The 13,886-nt window shown below is 49.9% G+C and overlaps 1 protein-coding gene across 1 annotated transcript; it reads right to left on the bottom strand.

The window, feature by feature from the left end:
- Positions 1-12: 12 nt before the first annotated feature.
- LOC120039395 (FH2 domain-containing protein 1-like) lies at positions 13-7,299 on the bottom strand. The gene is made up of 5 exons (XM_038984823.1): positions 7,291-7,299; positions 7,068-7,138; positions 5,019-5,136; positions 4,627-4,791; positions 13-3,024 (listed from the first exon to the last, which is right to left on the bottom strand). Exons 1-5 carry the CDS (start codon positions 7,297-7,299, stop codon positions 883-885), a joined length of 2,505 nt encoding a protein of 834 aa, XP_038840751.1. The 3' UTR covers positions 13-882.
- Between the last annotated feature and the right edge of the window lie 6,587 nt (positions 7,300-13,886).

The raw sequence follows: 13,886 nt of genomic DNA, 5'->3' as shown, positions 1-13,886 counted from the left end.
AGAGGAGCTGGACTGATCAAGTATGGTGGTCCCCAATGGCTTCCTATTCCCTACATGGTGCACTACCTTTGACCAGAGCGCTATTGGCTCCTGTCAAAAGTAGTGCACTATGCCCTGACAAATTGAGGCTGTTCTGAGGGTAAAAGGGAGGTGGTGCAACTTAATATTAGGATATTTGGTATACTCAATGTATAGGGAATAGGGTGCCATTTAGGACACAATTAAAGTTAAATAAATTAACCCCTTGAAAAAAATATGCCATTTTCAACATACAGCCTAAAAAAATAAGTTGATGAGAATGATCTGTTGGATGACCAAGGCACAGAGGAGGCCGCAGTGCCACATAATTCTAAATTAAGGATTTTCTACAAATGAACAAGGTCAGAGAGACACATTTCAGGAGCTTGACAAAGTCCAGGTTGGGTGTGTGTGTGTGTGGGGGGGGGGGGGGGGTAGTCTCTCCCTGAAGTGCCCTGTTGACTGCACAGGACACTAGTGGATGGGGGAGTGTGTAGAACAGAAGACATTTCTATCTACAGTGACAGTACAGCCCATATGCAAAATAGAACTGCTGTAGAGTGGTGTAGTGGCAGGCATTTTGTTGGAGTTGCAGTCCTTTGTTATCTTCCCAGCAGACAAGAACGTGTATGGGAGAGACCAAAGTGAAAACACCCCATCGATTCTGGACAAGCTGAATAGTCTGAATGGACCAGTAACTACCTACTCCGCCAGAACAGAGAGGTCTGATACAATTCACCAAGTCATTTATTGATTCCCACATACATGTACATGTACAATGGACCCAAACACACATAGGTACGTGTATGTGTGTAAGTAAGACTACTGTATAAAGTTGAAAAAAAGTGGTATGATCTGCCATGATCACTTCCACATGGGTGAGGATGCAGGACGGTCCATTTTAGGCCCAGGTATCCGTGTTGCTGTGGGGGTTTTGCAGGCAGAAACAGCAGCTCTAGAGGGCTCTGTGCCGGGGCTCGTCTTGGCCGTTTTAGTCCTGGCCGCAGCTATAATAGCTGTACGAATGGTTTTAGCTGTAGCAGAGGGGCTGTGTGTGGAGCGGGGTTGAGAGGAGTGTTGGGTCTCAGAGTTGGAGGTGGGGGCGAGACGTTTGGTCACCCTGAGAGGGGAGCCCCTGACAAAGGCTGGCTGGGTAGTAGCTGTACTACTAGTGGTGCTGGTGCTAGAAGTCCTCTCCCTCTCTGGTCCAAGCCCCAGCCCAGCTCTCTCTGATACCCGGCGGGTCAAGGTGGGTTTCCCTGGGACCAGCTGCTGGTTCTCACCCCCAGCCTGGCTCCTCTCACTCCTGGTGCTACTGCTCCGCTTCACCTCTGTCTGGGTAGTAGTAGGACGTGTGATGGGGGAGGAGCGTATGGAGGCGCTGCGTATGGACGGGGACGCCAGACGAGTGGAACGTGGTGTAGTCTGTAAATTAGGATTTGGGACAGGGCCAGTGGGTGTCTGTGTCTCTGGTTTGGAAATTAAACGGGCTCTATGGATGCCTGTATCGTTAGGCAGACGTGCACGGGGTACCAAGCCCCTCTTAGCCCCTCCTCGGACAACAGGGGTGTTCCCCCCGCTCCGAGAGTCCTCTTTCCCCATTGGAAGTCCGGCACCAGCCCCTGGAGTCTCCGCCTGCCTCTCTTTCCTCCACTTGGAGCAGAGGCTGGGTGGGGCTTTGGGGAGGGGTGTGGTGGGAGGAGGGGATAGGTTGTCATAGGAACGCAGGCCTCGGACCAGGGTGTGGCACTCCAGGGTTTCGCCCACACGTGGGTATGACCGGTCCCTCTCCCTGTCAGGGCTGCAGACCTCTGAGCATTGATGTGCCCGCTGTGGGCTCAGCTCTGGTAGACTGGTAGGCAGCCATCTCTGTTCCACTGGTGTAGAGCGAGATTCTGTTTCCCTCTGCTGGGTTGTTCCCCCCTCAGGTGAAAGCCTCAGCTCCAAGGCACCACCACTTCCTTGTGTGGTCTCCTTGGCTCCCTTAGACTCCTGCAATTGGACACCGTCTGGGGCGTCAATGGCCATGGATGATTTTGATTGGCTCTCAAAGGGCTGCTCAGTCACCTCAGTGACCGTTGACCCTGTGAGAGGAGCGAGGTCAGGGTCCTGATGCGCTGCGTCTCTGACTGAGGTGTCTGTGTGTTTCGCCTGAGAAACAGGGGTAGGGTCAGTCCCCTCTAGGTCATACCTGTGTCTAATACCAATGGTATTTCTTCTAACACTGGGGATGGCAGTAGTGGTAGTGGAGGAGTGTCTGTAAGGACTGGCCATAGACTTAGTGGTCAGTACATACTGGTCAGGGCTGGCATCAACTGTCCGTTCATGGTGAGTTTCAGTCACTTGAGCCGTTGGTGCGAGTCGGCTTTCAATGATGTTAGTAGCAATTCCATGTTGGGTTTGGGTGACATATGCAATAATGTCCTGCCTGTTTTGGGGGACATTGAATCTACGTCCACACTGGGTTTGAGTGACGTTAGAAGTCAGTTCATGTTGAGTTTGTGAGACTTGAGTCGGAGTTGTCCCCTCATGATTTGGTCTCTTAGCACCAACCAGTCCTGGAGACTGACGGACCAGGGGCTCTGTCCTGGTCTCTGTCCCCAGGGACGGCCTCTCCTGGCTGGGGTAGGTGGGGCAGGGAAGCCCTGGGGAGGTCTGGGGGTGGATGGAGGTATTACGGAGGTTGGAGGAGTTGTTGAGGTGGGGATTTGTCTGAAGAGGAGCGGAGGTGGTGTTCTGGAGGAGATGAGAGTTGTAGTTCTGGAGGTGGTGGGAGTGCCTGCGGTTCTCCTGGCTTCTAAGGCTGCGCTGGCTCCAGGTGTGGCTCAGGTTCTCAAGGGTTCTCTCCAGGTCATCCTGGTTCTTCTGGGTTCCCAGTGGGGACACCCGACCCAGAACCACACCCAGGTCCAGCCCTGTACACACGGCCACGGAGCGACGCTTCTCCACCATCTCACGCTCTCGCTCCATCCACTTCTGCTCCTTTTGTTCCCGCTCTGCGTTTTCCTGAGAGGGAACAGGATGAGTTACATTAGTTTATGGTAGAAGAAGAAACATCAAGTATACATTTATCAGCACAGCATCTACGCCTCCATCTTCTCTGTCTTTTTGTCCTCATCAGTCTATAACTCCTGTCTTATATACACACACACACACACTATATTTTTACTATTTTATACATTGTAGAATACCGAAGACATCAAAACCATGAAATAAGACATGAAATTATGTAGTAACCAAAAAACGTGTTAAACAAATCAAAATCTATTTTAGATTCTTCAAAGTAGCCACCATTTGCTTTGCACACTCTTGGCGTTCTCTGAACCAGCTTCATGAGGAATGCTTTTCCTACAGTCTTGAAGGAGTTCCCACATATGATGAGCACTTGTTGGCTGATTTTCCTTCCCTCTGCGGTCCAACTCATCCCTAACCACCTCAATTGGGTTGAAATCGGGTGATTGTGGAGGCCAGGTCATCTGATGCAGCACTCCATCACTCTCCTTAGTCAAATAGCCCTTACACAGCCTGGAGGTGTGTTTTGGGTCATTGTTCTGTTGAAAAACAAATGATAGTCCCACTAAGCACAAACCAGATGGGATGGCGTATCGCTGCAGAATGCTGTGGTAGCCACGCTGGTTAAGTGTGCCTTGAATTCTAAATAAATCACTGACAGTATCACCAGCAAAGCACCCCCACACCACCTCCTCCATGCTTCACGGTGGGAACCACACATGCAGAGATCATCCGTTCAGCTACTCTGCGTCTCACAAAGACACGGCAGTTGGAACCAAAAATCTCCAATTTGGTCTCATCAGACCAAAGGTCAGATTTCCGCCGGTCTAATGTCCATTGCTCGTGTTTCTTGGCCCAAGCAAGTCTCTTCTTATTGTTGGTGTCCTTTAGTAGTGGTTTCTTTGCAGCAATTTGACCATGAAGGCATGACTTACTCAGTCTCCTCTGAACAGTTGATGTTGAGATGTGTCTGTTACTTGAACTCTGTGAAGCATTTATTTGGGCTGCAATCTGTGGCGCAGTTAACTCTAATGAACTTGTCCTCTGCAGTAGAGATAACTCTGGGTCTCCCTTTCCTGTGGCGGTCCTCATGAGAGCCAGTTTAATCATAGCGCTTGATGGTTTTTGCAACTGCAAATTTTCCGGATTGACTGACCTTCATGTCTTAAACTAATGATGGACTGTCGTTTCTCTCTTCCACAAATTAACAAGTCATATTTGTTAATTGAAATGCATTCCAGGTGACTTCCTCAGGAAGCAGGTTGAGAGAATGCCGAGTGTGCAAAGCTGTCATCAAGGCAAAGGGTGGCTACTTTGAAGAATCTCAAATATATTTTGATTTGTTTAACACTTTTTTGGTCACTACATGATTCCATAGTTTTGATGTCTTCATAACTATCTGCCCAAGCTACAAAGTCAGAAGCCCAACCTAGTCCTCTTCTTAAAATCTGATTTTAAACCCAACCCTAAGTCTAACCCAAACCTTGAATTAAGACCAAAAGGCTCATTTTAGTTTTCATAAATGTTTACAATGTGGACTTTGGCCATGTAGTGTGAACCCATAGAGACAGTTTGATGTAAATCAGTCGGTCTCACCTGTACGGCTCTTTGGAAGCGAAGGCAGAAGGAGTGGAAGACCCTGCAGGCCTCCTCCAGTTTAAAGATGCTGTCATCCTCACAGAAGAATTCAACCAGAGCCTGACTGGACATCCTCATCCCCTCCACCTCATCCTCTGCTTCCTTCAGACGCTCCTCTGCCACCTAGAGAGAGAGAGAGAAAGGGAGATTAGACTCACTGTTTTGACCAAGGAGGAAGAATATGATGAGAAGAGACTCAAAGTTAACCAAAGCCATGTGCGTTTCAATGTTGTTCTTTGTGAGTTCATAAATTCTCACTTCATTAGATACCATAGATCAGTGTTAAATAATTATGTATGTTCTAGATCAGTGTGTGTTCTAAATCCATGTTCTAGAATCTAGTTCAGTACCTCCAGGAAAGACCGTGTGAGCTGCTGGATCTCTGCCTCCGTCTGGACACTGATCCTGAGAGATACCAGACGACTGTGGAGCCTGGATAGATCCTCTACTACCAACTCCTCACACAACCTATAGGAAGACAGAGACAAGAGATGCATTACTTGACATGACATTTAAAAGGTAGATTCAGTGATATGAGATAGACGCAGAAAGTAAACAGCATAAGTGGGTCAATTTCCGTAACTAAGAACATTGAAGCGCGAGGCTCAACTACTCCCTGACTATCACACTGAACAGGCTGAATGAAGCAAATCCGTACACATGCGCAGATACTGTTTGTGACTGTGTTGCATCTCACTTATCTCAATATCTCCGGTGCTGCTTGTGGCAACGTCATTTCGCAGAGTTTACCTTTATAGATGATAGTAAAGTGATTGCTGCGAGATTCTGTGACCCCAAAAAAAACAAAAAGTTGGCCAAACTGCAAATGTACGGCTCTGGATAAAACCTTGTGTTTTTAACCACAACCCAACCTGTTTCTGCGATCCATGAGAGACTACGAGGCAAAGTAAACCATATGGGAATCTGTGTTTCAGAAGATGCTGTTACTTAGATTCTAACTCAGAGCAGTGGTTCCCAAGCTGTGACCTACATAAAGCTGTTATTTTAACTCAAAGCAGTGGTTCCCAAGCTGTGACCTACACAAAGCTGTTATTTTAACTCAAAGCAGTGGTTCCCAAGCTGTGACCTACATAAAGCTGTTATTTTAACTCAAAGCAGTGGTTCCCAAGCTGTGACCTACATAAAGCTGTTATTTTAACTCAAAGCAGTGGTTCCCAAGCTGTGACCTACATAAAGCTGTTATTTTAACTTAAAGCAGTGGTTCCCAAGCTGTGACCTACATAAAGCTGTTATTTTAACTCAAAGCAGTGGTTCCCAAGCTGTGACCTACATAAAGCTGTTATTTTAACTCAAAGCAGTGGTTCCCAAGCTGTCACCTACATAAAGCTGTTATTTTAACTCAAAGCAGTGGTTCCCAAGCTGTGACCTACATAAAGCTGTTATTTTAACTCAAAGCAGTGGTTCCCAAGCTGTGACCTACATAAAGCTGTTATTTTAACTTAAAGCAGTGGTTCCCAAGCTGTGACCTACATAAAGCTGTTATTTTAACTCAAAGCAGTGGTTCCCAAGCTGTGACCTACATAAAGCTGTTATTTTCCTCTGACAGACATCTTAATACATCCAAAATGTCCCCTTTGGCTCCACCCCAGCAGGAGTGAGGCTGTCGCTCATTACTAGGTCCTGACTGACTTACAGTAACACCGATACCCACAGAGTAACTGACAGTAAGGGTGCGTCCCAAATGGCACCCTATTCCCAATATAGTGCATTGACAAAAAGTACTGGGTGCCATTTGGGACTCAATCTAAGTGTCCTACATAGCTAACCAAACCCAAAACCCCAACAGAACCGTAATACTGGATTGAAACAGAAATGTTGTCATGAGCCATATTAAAACAAGGGGATAGCTATATCACTAACAGCTGGACAGTGCTCCAGTACTGTAACACAATACAGTCCTGTTGAAACGGGTCTTTTTGGGCGTAGTGTGTGTGTCTGTGTCTGTGTGAGATAGCAGCCTGCTGGGGCGTATTGATTTTATAGGACGGATCTCCCAGAAGCATCCAAAACACCACGGGCCACGTTCAAACACTTCAGATTCCTTCCTTCCTTCTTTCCTCTCTTTAATTAATTACAGATCTGCTGGACTGGTTAAAAGCAAGGAAATGGAAACCTTGCTTTACAAGCAGCTCACGTAAAGATCTGTGTTTGTCCCAAGTTACACTATTAGAACAAGGACGCGGTCAGCAGGACAACGTTTTGGAACGTTCGGATAGAAATAGGTAACATAGAAAAAAAATATGCCTCTCTGACGTGTAGACCAAGGAATCATGTTGGCTCTATTCATGGCAATTCTATCTGCAACAACAATTTTTGGCAGCTGAACGTGGCCCAGTCTCTTTGAGGGAGGAGGGTATGTATTATTGGCCCTTACTAACCTGGAGGCGGGGCCGACATGTCCTAGTTGGCCAGGAAACGACAGTAAACTTTGGTCCTTTTTCACCGCTTCCTGTGGAGACAGAGACAGAGCTGATCCAGTTATTGTTTCACACAGCGAGCCGTCATAATTCTGGATGAATCATTGCATTGTGTCACGATTCAGTGTGTTGATATGGTTATTGTGAATGTAATAATTCATGGTTGGTCAAATACAACAAATACCCAACACATAGTTTGAAAGAGATTCTGAAGCCCCGTTTCATCTGTGCCAATTGAACAATTCTGCGATATAACAAGTGTCAAGTTTTTAAAAGGAAACTAAAATGTGCAGTCTGTCAGATGGTTGTTAGTCTTCAGTAAATAGTAGTCTGGGATTCATTCTGTCATCTTTGAACTGCATCTAGTGAGGTTCTTTAGATGTGGCATATTAATGCTTTAGCTTAAGTCTTCACTGAAAGATAAATTCAAGTCAAGCACTTCAAGGGTCTCCTCTTCACTGCAGTGTGACTTACACTGAGTGTACAAAACATTATGAACACCTGCTCTTTCCATGACAGACTGACCAGGTGAATCCAGGTGAAAGCTATGATCCCTTATTGACGTCACCAGTTTAATCCACTTCAATCAGTGTAGATGAAGGGAAGTAGACAGGTTAAAGAAGGATTATTAAGCCTTGAGACAATTGAGACGGATTGTGTATGTGTGCCATTCAGAGGGTGAATGGCCAAGACAAAAGATTGAGTGCTTTTGAACAGGGTAGTGGGTGTCTGGTTGCACCGCTTTGAGTGTCAAACTACAACGGTGCTGGTTTTTATTTTTTACACTCAACAGTTTCCTGTGTGTATCAGGAATAGCCCACCACCCAAAGGACATCCAGCCAACTTGACACAACTGTGGGAAGCATTGGAGTCAACATGGGTCAGCATCCCTGTGGAACGCTTTCAACACCTTGTATAGAGTCCAATTGATTTGATGCTGTTCTGAGGTCAAAAGCGGGTACAACTCAATATTAGGAAGGTGTATATTGGACTACATCAGGGTAGGAGTGCAGAACTACAGTAGGATCAGTTTTGCATTTTAGATGACAAGGAATACAGCTATTATGCACAAGAAGTACCTGATCCTAGATCAGGTCTTACCATGGCCACGAAGTGCAGGAGGTTCATGCCTGGCTTGTTGGCTTTAGTGTCGGCCAGTTTGAGCAGGGAAGGGAATCGGAACCCCGCTGCGTTGCCTGCGTACCCACCCTGAGGTCAAATACAGTAGGTCAGTGAAAATAGGTCACACACACACACACACACCTGACATCTTAAACAAACACAACATTACAAAACCCAGGTGCAGCCAGAGTGACGCTCTGGAACACACCCCAGTGCAGACCCTAGTCCTACACCGGGAGCATTGTGCACACAGATAAAGGACGTCTCTCTCTTTCAACTGAAAGGTAAAAAGAAAGGAGGAGAAGAAAAGGTATAATACTCACAGCGTTCATGTAGTTTCCTGCCTTCAGAACCAGACGGAGGATGGAGTGCAGCTCAGGACAGCTCAACAGCTCTAAGAGAGAGACAGAGAGAGAGAGAGAGAGACAGAGAGAGAGAGAGAGACAGAGAGAGAGAGAGAGAGACAGAGAGAGAGAGAGAGAGAGAGAGAGACAGAGAGAGAGAGAGAGAGACAGAGAGAGAGAGAGAGAGAGAGAGAGAGAGAGAGAGACAGAGATACAGACAGACAGGTGATTAAAGGAGAACCTAACCCCCCCCCCCCCCCCCTTGCTGGTGATTAAAGCGGAAACTAAACCCCCCCGCTGATTAAAGGGGAAACTGATTAAAGGGGTGGGGGCGCTGATGAATAGCAGTAGGCCATGTTTGTGTCCCAAATGGCTCCCTGTACCTTTTATAGTGCACTACTTTTTACCAGGGCCCATAGGGATCTGGACAAAAGTAGTGCCCTATGTAGGGAATAGGGTGCCATTTGGGATGTATTGGTAGTATCTAAAAAGGGGAAGTAGATGGGCCACAATTAAAGGGACGGTGATGAGTAGTAGTGTAGAGTAAAACTAACTCAACTAAATAACTTCCACCATTTCATACTGAGTGCCAACAAGACAAGAGCACTAAAAGGGGAAGTGAACGGTACGGAAGGGAACGGCCACAAAAGAGTTTGAAGGGGCGGTGATAGGGAGTAGAGTAGACCCAAATGGCACCCTATTCCCTATGGGAGAGCCCTATGGAACCTGGTCAAAAGTAGTACACTATATAGGGGATAGGGCACCATTTGGGACATATCCATTTACTAAAAAGCCCCTGTTGATGGTTTACCTCTGGCCGCCTCCCTCAGACATCTGGCTGCCAGACAGAGAGAGGTCACAGCAGGGTCAAACTCCTCCTGCAGGATCATGGCGTCCAGACGCAGACGAAAGCTAACGGTGTAGAAAAGGGGAGGAGAGGATGAAAGTGGTCAGAGCCTTATCGATCATCAGACACACATCAGCACAGAGTGGAAAGTCAGGGAATCAGACACTATAGTGTGTTGAGGGTGGGAGTCACTGCAAAAATGAGAACAGCAGATAAACTGGCATATTTCGCAACATAGTTTGAACTTCAAGGTTAGGGTTTGTAATAGTTGTTATCACAGTGAAGTGATAACAGTGCTAGGGGGTGTGTGGTATACCTGGGGACGTCCACTAGCAGAATCATGAAGAGGTCAGACTCCCCAAGCCCACTGCGTTCTTCCGTGAACCTCTTCAGGCGAGCCTCCTGTATAAACACCCAGACGGACAGCTTAGAGATATTATCAGTTAGCTTTCCTGTTACAGTCTACAAACCTCATTCCTTTTACTGGGAATTCCACCTGGGTTTCATTTAATAGAATCTCCCGAAATAATGTTTAGAATTTAAAGCATTGCTTTCGAGTCCAGTGGTAGAACCCCCATCGCCCAGGGTGAGTCCAGTGGTAGAACCCCCATCGCCCAGAATGAGTCCAGTGGTAGAACCCCCATCGCCCAGGGTGAGTCCAGTGGTAGAACCCCCATCGCCCAGGGTGAGTCCAGTGGTAGAACCCCCATCGCCCAGGGTGAGTCCAGTGGTAGAACCCCCATCGCCCAGGGTGAGTCCAGTGGTAGAACCCCCATCGCCCAGGGTGAGTCCAGTGGTAGAACCCCCATCGCCCAGGGTGAGTCCAGTGGTAGAACCCCCATCGCCCAGGGTGAGTCCAGTGGTAGAACCCCCATCGCCCAGGGTGAGTCCAGTGGTAGAACCCCCATCGCCCAGGGTGAGTCCAGTGGTAGAACCCCCATCGCCCAGGGTGAGTCCAGTGGTAGAACCCCCATCGCCCAGGGTGAGTCCAGTGGTAGAACCCCCATCGCCCAGGGTGAGTCCAGTGGTAGAACCCCCATCGCCCAGGGTGAGTCCAGTGGTAGAACCCCCATCGCCCAGGGTGAGTCCAGTGGTAGAACCCCCATCGCCCAGAGTGAGTCCAGTGGTAGAACCCCCATCGCCCAGAGTGAGTCCAGTGGTAGAACCCCCATCGCCCAGGGTGAGTCCAGTGGTAGAACCCCCATCGCCCAGGGTGAGTCCAGTGGTAGAACCCCCATCGCCCAGGGTGAGTCCAGTGGTAGAACCCCCATCGCCCAGGGTGAGTCCAGTGGTAGAACCCCCATCGCCCAGGGTGAGTCCAGTGGTAGAACCCCCATCGCCCAGGGTGAGTCCAGTGGTAGAACCCCCATCGCCCAGGGTGAGTCCAGTGGTAGAACCCCCATCGCCCAGGGTGAGTCCAGTGGTAGAACCCCCATCGCCCAGGGTGAGTCCAGTGGTAGAACCCCCATCGCCCAGGGTGAGTCCAGTGGTAGAACCCCCATCGCCCAGGGTGAGTCCAGTGGTAGAACCCCCATCGCCCAGGGTGAGTCCAGTGGTAGAACCCCCATCGCCCAGGATGAGTCCAGTGGTAGAACCCCCATCGCCCAGGATGAGTCCAGTGGTAGAACCCCCATCGCCCAGGATGAGTCCAGTGGTAGAACCCCCATCACCCAGGGTGAGTCCGGTGGTAGAACCCCCATCACCCAGGATGAGTCCAGTGGTAGAACCCCCATCGCCCAGGATGAGTCCAGTGGTAGAACCCCCATCGCCCAGGATGAGTCCAGTGGTAGAACCCCCATCACCCAGGGTGAGTCCGGTGGTAGAACCCCCATCACCCAGGATAACTCATTCTTATGTATTTTACATTCCTATAACCGTGTCCGTATACAACAACACGTGCAGCCATTGGGAACATATTTTACCAGAAGCATTGTCAGTAAGCCTTTCACAAGTCTGAGACGGTGTAATGGCAAACTGTTGATCTGGATAATGAGAACTAGATGAATAGCGGGGTGGGCTACAGGCTAGTCAGTGTTGTTGCAGTAGGAGCTACGGTGTGTCGGAGAGGACACAGAGCAAAGTCTTTACCTCGTCGGCGTCAGGCAGCAGTTTGCAGAGCTCAGACAGTTTCTCGGCCCCGTAGCGGGTCCCGACCCCCTGCCGGATATCCTTAACTATCTCCTGGACAGCCCTGTAGAAACATGACAACACACATCAGCTCTATGGTGACCGCACTTCTCACTCACACACACACACACTCTGTGGGGTTTAGGGACATTTGGTTTCAGTCACAGAGGATGGAAGGTACTGATATACTGAGGTGATTCAAGATGACACCAATTATTTACGAAATGAATAAACAAAGGGGTATCATGCAGGGGTGTGGAACGGCGGAGGGGGTATCATGCAGGGGTGTGGAACGGCGGAGGGGGTATCATGCAGGGGTGTGGAACGGCGGAGGGGGTATCATGCAGGGGTGTGGAACGGCGGAGGGGGTATCATGCAGGGGTGTGGAACGGCGGAGGGGGTATCATGCAGGGGTGTGGAACGGCGGAGGGGGTATCATGCAGGGGTGTGGAGCGGCGGAGGGGGTATCATGCAGGGGTGTGTAACGGCGGAGGGGGTATCATGCAGGGGTGTGGAACGGCGGAGGGGGTATCATGCAGGGGTGTGTAACGGCGGAGGGGGTATCATGCAGGGGTGTGTAACAGCGGAGGGGGTATCATGCAGGGGTGTGGAACAGCGGAGGGGGTATCATGCAGGGGTGCGGAACGGCGGAGGGGGTATCATGCAGGGGTGCGGAACGGCGGAGGGGGTATCATGCAGGGGTGTGGAACGGCGGAGGGGGTATCATGCAGGGGTGTGGAACGGCGGAGGGGGTATCATGCAGGGGTGTGGAACAGCGGAGGGGGTATCATGCAGGGGTGTGGAATAGCGGCATGGGTTTGATATTCTCTGATTACTCTGCTTGGTGCATAAACACACGTGGTCAAGCTTATCTCCTCTTATCTGACTGACTGTTTGGGGAAAAAGGCCTTTGACGCCACATTGGCGACACACTGCATGACATGTGCCCTGAGCAAATACACATACAGAGATAAAACACACACACAGGCGCTCAACACAGACACTTCGGCAAACACATATGTAGACACCCACACACAGCGGTCCTTAGAGGTTGAGGTATCACCAGACAGAGAGAGAGAGAGCGAGCAGAAACTGGCCAGTCCCTGACTGTATGATCTCTCCACGACTAGAACTTCCTCCAAATGACACAAGTCTGCGGCTCAACCCGTCCAGGAGCCAGGAGTCCATTAGAGATTCATCTCTCCTTTCATCACTACCTACATCAGACAGCTTTCACCATTCCTTGACCCTTTCCCTGGCTTTTCCACTCTCTCCCCCTCTCTTTCCCTGGCTTTTCCACTCTCTCCCCCTCTCTTTCCCTGGCTTTTCCACTCTCTCCCCACTATTTTGTTGACTTTCCTCTTTCCTACTTTTCCCCCCTTCTCTTCTTCATTACATACTTAGTTTCCTCCCTCGTTCCCTTGCTTCTCTCTCCCCTATATGCCCCACCTTTTTCGGTCTTTCTCTTACATTCCTCCTCTCTGCCTGTCGACCCCGTGTTCACTAATACCATGGCTCTGCCTGTCGGCCCCGTGTTCACCAATACCATGGCTCTGCCTGTCGGCCCCGTGTTCACTAATACCATGGCTCTGCCTGTCGGCCCCGTGTTCACTAATACCATGGCTCTGCCTGTCGGCCCCGTGTTCACTAATACCATGGCTCTGCCTGTCGGCCCCGTGTTCACTAATACCATGGCTCTGCCTGTCGGCCCCGTGTTCACTAATACCATGGCTCTGCCTGTCGGCCCCGTGTTCACTAATACCATGGCTCTGCCTGTCGGCCCCGTGTTCACTAATACCATGGCTCTGCCTGTCGGCCCCGTGTTCACTAATACCATGGCTCTGCCTGTCGGCCCCGCGCTCACTAATACCATGGCTCTGCCTGTCGGCCCCGCGCTCAGTAATACCATGGCTCTGCCTGTCGGCCCCGCGTTCACTAATACCATGGCTCTGCCTGTCGGCCCCGCGTTCACTAATACCATGGCTCTGCCTGTCGGCCCCGCGTTCACTAATACCATGGCTCTGCCTGTCGGCCCCGCGTTCACTAATACCATGGCTCTGCCTGTCGGCCCCGCGTTCACTAATACCATGGCTCTGCCTGTCGGCCCCGCGTTCACTAATACCATGGCTCTGCCTGTCGGCCCCGCGTTCACTAATACCATGGCTCTGCCTGTCGGCCCCGCGCTCACTAATACCATGGCTCTGCCTGTCGGCCCCGCGCTCACTAATACCATGGCTCTGCCTGTCGGCCCCGCGCTCACTAATACCATGGCTCTGCCTGTCGGCCCCGCGCTCACTAATACCATGGCTCTGCCTGTCGGCCCCGCGCTCACTAATACCA

The sequence above is a fragment of the Salvelinus namaycush genome, unplaced genomic scaffold (assembly GCF_016432855.1).
Source record: "Salvelinus namaycush isolate Seneca unplaced genomic scaffold, SaNama_1.0 Scaffold2697, whole genome shotgun sequence".
NCBI classification, from domain to species: domain Eukaryota; kingdom Metazoa; phylum Chordata; class Actinopteri; order Salmoniformes; family Salmonidae; genus Salvelinus; species Salvelinus namaycush.
Note: the sequence above shows the minus strand (reverse complement) of the source record. Positions and strands in the feature narration are given on the sequence as shown.